At 27.7% G+C, this 7,416-nt stretch overlaps 1 protein-coding gene across 1 annotated transcript; it reads left to right on the top strand.

The window, feature by feature from the left end:
* Nucleotides 1-277: 277 nt before the first annotated feature.
* Nucleotides 278-1,056, top strand: LOC111638883 (DNA-binding protein K10-like). Its single transcript, XM_023384655.1, has 2 exons — nt 278-334; nt 419-1,056. The coding sequence occupies exons 1-2, from the start codon at nt 296-298 to the stop codon at nt 1,031-1,033; spliced, it is 654 nt and encodes a 217-aa protein (XP_023240423.1). The 5' UTR covers nt 278-295; the 3' UTR covers nt 1,034-1,056.
* The last annotated feature ends 6,360 nt before the right edge of the window (nt 1,057-7,416 follow it).

The raw sequence follows: 7,416 nt of genomic DNA, 5'->3' as shown, positions 1-7,416 counted from the left end.
TAATTAATTGAGGAAGGAAATTAGTTCAAGGTGTTATTCTAAAAATATTCTTCCTAAGCATGAATCCCGTTCATCATTTGGAGGCCGACAATTGTGTTAAACTTGACCCATTTTATCTCGCGGCGTCACTAAGGTCATCTCGAATCGTCTGGAGAATGTGCCCCACCTCCACAATGCTTCTTCAAGGTTTGGATTCAACCTTCAAAGTCTTAAAATTGGGTTACTGTACGATTGGCCGGAAACCCCGTTTAGTATATAAAGGGTGGTCATTTGTTTGAACGCATATCGAGTTTGGATGCCTACTTCGCCAACATCCAAAATCATGATTAAGTTTGTAAGTATTACTTTCTGGTAGGAAAAAAAATGTCTCAAATATCTTGTACGAGTGTATAAAAATGATTTTTCTTAAAATTTACAGATTATATTCGCCATTTTTGGCTTAACCGTACAAGCTCAACAGTATCAGCAGCAGCAGCAGTACACTCCATCTCAGCAGCAATTTAATTTGCCCGAGCGAAGAAATTTGCATCCACCAGCACCCGTCCACTATGTCAATATAGGTCAACAACTTCAGGGTGATTATAAATTTGGTTACGACACCGGAAAAGGCCCTCTAGGGCAAAGTTTTCGTGAAGAAACAAGGCTTCCCGATGGTACTGTAAAGGGTGCTTATGGTTATGTAGATGCAGAGGGTCGCCAGCGAATCATTAAGTATTCCGCCGGAGAAACCGGTTTCACCGCCGAGGGTGACTTAGGAGCACACGGTGCTAAGGGAGTAGCACCGGGCCCAGCACCCCAACCAGTGCAACCCGTGCACACAGCACCACAACAATACAGGCCTCCTCCTCAACAGCAATATAGTCCTCCTCCTCAACAGCAATATAGTCCTCCTACACAACAGCACTACAATCGACCCGCGCCGCAGCAATACAGACCAAGACAAAACTATGAAGAAGATTATAACAATGGACCAGCCTTCATCGATACCAGTTTGCTTACTTATAATATCGGAACATCCAGAAACAATGGTTAAGCTCCAACTGTGATATTAAAACTTTAAAAAAAACGCGTTTGCTCAATATCATTACAAATGATGTTGTTTAATAAAATAAAATTGTTTTAATGTAAGAAAATTTTAGAACTTATTTTCTTATTTGTTTAAAACTCTCCACTAAAATTCACTAGATGGCGTCAAGTTCGACAGGGTACCATCATCAAAATTTCAACTTTTATGGCATTAAATGCTGTAAATCAGGCTCAAGTATAGATCGATGCAGTTAGTTCTCTTGCTGATAAAAGAGCTAAAGCTTATAAAGGCGAAGGAAGAGGTAATACAGAGCGATCATGTTTAAAATATTTATCATGTATATATCATGGTTAATTTAATTTATGATTAAATTTTGCTCTAAATTTCATTGTAAAATCTGTAGTAAGCTATATACAAAAGAATTTCTATACGGTGCTGTATCGATCTGGAGTTTTCCATTTGCCTTTCCTTACAAGTAAAGTTACAAATAACTTTTTTCCATGAAAAAAGAACACATACACAATAGAAAACACCTGCATATAACATTTCACTTTGGCTCCTTTATCAAGAATATTATTTCTCTCAAGAAAAAGGGATACAATGTGAATTCTTTCAGTTAAACTTTAATAAATCCTACATACTTAAATAAATTTTATTATCGTTTAATGTCGATTGTACAGTACAGTACAGTACACTTACTTTCACATATAAATAAGTACAATGAGCAATTTTATATTAAAAACAATAATTAATAAATGATCCGAAGACTTCCAACTTATAATATTGATACTAAGGCTAATTATCCGAAAAGCCGACAATTCATAAAATATAATTTAAGGTTTAGGACGTTGTTATTTGTGTAGAAATTTTAAATTTCGGTTCATTTTTCCTTCTTTTTTTAATACCCAAAATGTCATTTTTGTTTATCTCGAACGATCCAAACGATGTCACACTTGGTGGGTCTTGCCTAACATCATTACGTAGATAGGATGGGAGTAATGTAGGGGCGTGACTAACAACGTAAACACGTTACGACCGCTTTGGTAAATGGAAAGTCGGGATGATGACGTTAGAAGGATTGTTGCTGATCAACCGTTCACGTGTAATACTTTTCGCATCGTTGAAAACACACAACTCCCTAAATTTTTCTTTTATCATCTCCCTTCCAAACTAAAAATCGATATGTAATTTTTACTTTCGACTAAACCGAATGATAATTACTATAACATCAATTACTTCCCCTACTTGCTCAATTGGAATTTTACATCACTTATTAATTATTAAAATTCTATATAAAATACGATTTCTTAGAAAATTTTAAATGTTCTGACGATTTTTAAAATAATTTTTATGCGTATTTGAAAATAAATAAATAAATAACATATAGTTTTTTTCCTTAGAAATTAAGTTACAACAAAAATACGATCATTTAACTTTACTGTGTCGTCTATATTCTTTTATGTATAGCTTAGTTTAAAATTGGTGTAATAACTTACTTTAAAACAATATATTTAAAGATTTATGATTGAAAATATTTCAATATTAATAGGATAAAATACAGTTTTCCTCAGCTTAGTCAATATAATGGTGGCTACAAAATAACAGTACTAAATCAAAACAGGATATGTTATATAAAAAGAATGTTTAAAAATTCTATAAAATTGATTTTATAATAAATTTTTTTCTTTTTTCTTTTTAATTTATAACAATAATTATTTTCATGAGTTTTGTATTTTAACAAAATTACGTTAACTTTATTAATCTATAAATAAATAAATTGAAAGAAATTATTGACTTGCGTACATGCAGTTTTTTTCTTAATCTTACATAAAAATCTGTCTGTGCTTTCAGGGGGGGGTGAGAACAGTCCCATCACAAACACGACCACACTAGCAACGGGGGGAAGGGGAATGACCCGCCATATTCGAGCCACACCACTCGTGAAAATTTCGATTATCCGGTTCTAACTTCAATAAACTTTCGCCTTATCCTCATTGATCATACGCTTATTCTTTTTTCTTAAATTTTATTATAATTTCTTATTTAAATTTAAAAAATCTATATTATAACGAACAATTCCACACTATTATTTTAATTTTAAATTATGTTTCAATATAAGAAATGTATTGAAGAAGTTTGCATTCAACGACTTACAAATTAACTAATACACAATTAATGTTAATTTTGAATAGGTTTTATATAGTAAAATAAGTAATATAATAATATTACAATATTAAATTTTAAAAATAAATTTGTAAAAAAAATCTAATATATAATTTCGAAAAAAGCATAAAAAGTTTGATAGACATGTAATGGGTACTTAAGTAAGTTAATTACCGTAAACTCTCTTAGTATAATTATAATATATCATGTTAATTAAACAAGTGTAGAAAATTATAAAATTAAATCGTGAAGAATTTTATTATTTTATTATTTTTATTACAATAAAAAAATTAATAATAAAAAACATTTAGCATTCTTTTTCCGTTAACTGAACTAAAGAAATGTGTCACACTCATCAAGTGTTAAGTTCTTGTGTAAAATTCATACGAAATCGAAATGTTACAGTTCAAGTAACAGAATAGATTAAAAATTGTTTTCGTGTTTTAAATTACAAAGATGTAAAAATTCGTACCTTTTAGAGAGAAAGTATTTTAATCGAATTTAAAAGTCAAATATTTTCCATTTAAAGTTTCTAAATTTAATATATTTATTTATTTATTTATTTATTTTAAACTTATAAAATCAAAAGTTTTTCGTTGTTTTTTTTTCCTACAGATTAATTTTTTCAAGCAGATTAAATGACAGAGAATGGTGATCTTTTGCTTGATAAAACTAGCAGATCTTTACTTTGTTAAAGTAGAATAGATGGGATGGATTTTTTTCTTCAGGGTTATTTCTCTTATTTTTATTTATTTAATGGCATCTTCTAACAAATGGTACCGCATATTAGCTTCAGGAGGTTTCTGATAGATACTCGATTTTCTGATGGTTCCTTTTTTTTTCTATCTAGTAGATACTCTTAATAAGATATGAACACTTTTAAATATATTTTCAACAAAAAATCTGACGCATTAATATAAAAAAATGTGTTTTAATAAGATTAAAAATTCAAAAGATAATTTTTTTTTATGGCACGTTAAATATTTCTTTTCTATTTTTAAACGATTTAAATATACGAATTATTTTTTATTTAGTTCAATAATAGCTTGGATAATTAGTTAATTAATATCTATAATCCTGCATTGAAACAAGTTAAGGAATAGAACAGATTAAGAATAATTTATGTATTAATTTATTAAAATAAAGCGAAATATGTATGATACGTATATATTGCATATATTTTAAATATGGTGACTTTAATTAAAGTGCCCCTATTTAATGCTAGACCCCACCAAATCGGGTAAGGTGACATTTCTGTAAAAAATTAGTACCAAAACTCGCCATTACGGCAATTTTGGCGCTGCAAGCGACAAAAGGAAAACACTTTTATTTGTAGGGATACTTAAAAAGTTTTATTTATCGAGGACATGTTGAAAATTTTGGCAGCTTTAAAAAGCAGTGTCATACATATGACAAACATTACAGAGGATCAATTACGATCGCACGTTGAATAAAGGTGTGGAATACTCTTTGCATCTGTATAGCATGAATGTATTGTTTAAATAAAATGCTTTTGCTTGTAGCGCTAAAGTTGCCATAGTGACGAGTTTCGGTAGTAGGTTTTTTTCCTTTGATTTAAACCGTAAAGTCGCGTATCCTGAGATGCCACCTTACAAATTAGCTAGCATTTAGACTGCTAAATATCCCTCTATACAACTTTGAATAGGGGTAATTCAATTACGTTCACTCAATATTTATAAATTATTCTGTATTAAAATAATATTTATTCAAAACCTAATAATATTACAGAATTAAAATGTTAAAATTAATATAACTTTCGTTTATTTTTAAAATTTAAAAATATAAATTTTATTGATATTGACTCATACATAATTTGACTGTTTCTGTTTTCAATTCAGGTTCATACATATTAACCAATAATATATTCTATTTATATTAATATAGAAAGTTAAAAAAAGTATGTTAGTTTTACATAAATATATAATCATAAATTTTAATAAGTGTTTCTATAAAAATTAATGAAATTTAATATTTATTTTTNTTTTTCTTTTTTTCTTATTCAATTTATATAATTTTTTTTTTACTCAGCGATTAATTCGATTGAAAATTTTTATAATTTAAATGTTTTTCTGATGAAAGATATCAAGATTGAAAAGACATAAGCGAAAAAATTGAATAATAAATTCCCAATTCACTTTTTCTCTATACCAAAGTCAGTAGAATAAAGAAAAAATAAAATAAAATAAAATAAAAATTCTTTTTAGTTCTTAAAATTTAAATTTTAATAATACTGTAATAATAATATGAATTAATATCTTCTAAAATATTTTAATTATTTTAAATTTAATTATGATTTTTTTTAATTTTTTGGATTAAAAATATAAATATGATGAAAATTAGAATATCAAATTATAAAATTTTAATTAATTGAATTCCTTTTTTTTAAATTGTGTTCGAATTAAATATTTAATTAATCAGTTACTTTGTTTTTAATTATTATATTTTCTTCTTTAAAATTAATTATTTTAAATAAAATCGGTAATGAAATTTTTTTTAAATAAAAATTTATGATTAATTTGCTTACATTTAACAATGAACGAAGATTAAATTAATTTCTTACTCAAACTTTCTTTGTAATTATTTCATTATTAATTCTAAATTATTTAAAATATATGCTCTCCACCTGAAATTAATAGTGGCTTGCTCCTGTACATCATGCTTTTCCTTTAACAATAGAGTCGTGCCGGTCATCTAACCCCTTTCAGGGGAAAATTTTCATATCTGGTCGCGACTTTCATTTACAGGTCTACAATTTTTTGAAATTGCAGCCCAATTACACTATTTAGGGCCTCCCATAAATTGCGTAACGCAAATATGGGAGGTGGTATGCAGCCAATCATTACGAAGCGTTACAAAGATGGGGTATTTACGTAACATTACATAATGTTAGGGTCTTTAAATCATCTAATTATGTAGAGATTAAGCTACACCAATATCTTTTTGGACACTTTTCAGATTTGGCCATAATTTTTGTTGTCTAATTCGCCAAAAAAACGTTGCTTAGTGAACTGAACTGTACTGTATACGTCACTGCTTCGTACGTTATACATCTAATTAATTAAATAGCATAATGTTCGGTACTCGTGCTGTGTATTAATCCTTAGTATTGTAGAATTAATAAGGTTGCTCGAGGATATGCGTTACGTAATTTTGAGGGTATGTGTGACATATGGAGCGTTAAAAGGGTAGGATAGTAGTTGGAACGTATAAAAATAGCGTTACGTAATTTATGGACGATCTCTTCAGTGGTGGTATTTTTTTTATCTTAAAATTTAGTTAAAAAAAACATGTTTAAAATTAATAAAGAGTGTGTAAAATATACAAATTTTCTTTAAAATAATACTTTTAAAAATATTGATTGAAAGATTATAAAAATAAAAATTGATAAAGCTTCATCTACGTTTACACTAATTTTGTTAATTAATCTTTCTGCATTATTGTTATTATTATTGTTATTCGAAAACGTTTCATTAAAATACATTTAAATATATTATTTCAAATACTAGTTTGATAATTGATTATCAATCATCAATAAGGAGTAGTTAGAACGATAATTAATTGAGCTGATAATTAATTTCTAAATCAATCAAATTAGATTAATTAGTTAACATACATTAATTGTGATTTGAGAATTATTGTCAAAAAATTAACAAGTGTATTCATATCAAATATATTTATTGGATTTAATTATAATCGCGAGTTTAACAGAACATATAAAACATATAAGAATATTACTAAAAATTTAAAATTATTTCTTGAAATATTTAAAATATATTACGTATATAATTAAATTTATTTAATTTGTCATATGAGTTAGCTATATTTCACCTTATTTACAGCTAACAGATAAGTTGCAGACATATATAATACCAAAAAATAAAAGACAGCATTACCAACGATTTATAGAATCCACAACGAATTTATCTTGTCAATAAGTATAATTTTTAAATTATTTTGTTTACTTTAAAAGTATTTTCTACTAAATTGTTATATTTTTATTATTTTGTGTTTTTTTAATTGAAACTCTTCATCTTTTAGTTTATACTCATTAACAAAAGTAGTTACACACACAGCCAGATAGAATCACTACTGCGAGCAAAGCTGACGATGTTAGCTTTGCTAACAGATAAGCATAGATTGCTACGGATTGGCTTCTCGGATCTTAATACGAAATCTCAGTTCTGTGTGAGAACGGACAACCACTG

Source organism: Centruroides sculpturatus, unplaced genomic scaffold (genome assembly GCF_000671375.1).
Source record: "Centruroides sculpturatus isolate CEXI.00-Female unplaced genomic scaffold, Cexi_2.0 scaffold1292, whole genome shotgun sequence".
NCBI lineage: Eukaryota > Metazoa > Arthropoda > Arachnida > Scorpiones > Buthidae > Centruroides > Centruroides sculpturatus.
The sequence above is the reverse complement of the archived record's forward strand: the minus strand, read 5'-3'. Positions and strand labels throughout refer to the sequence as shown.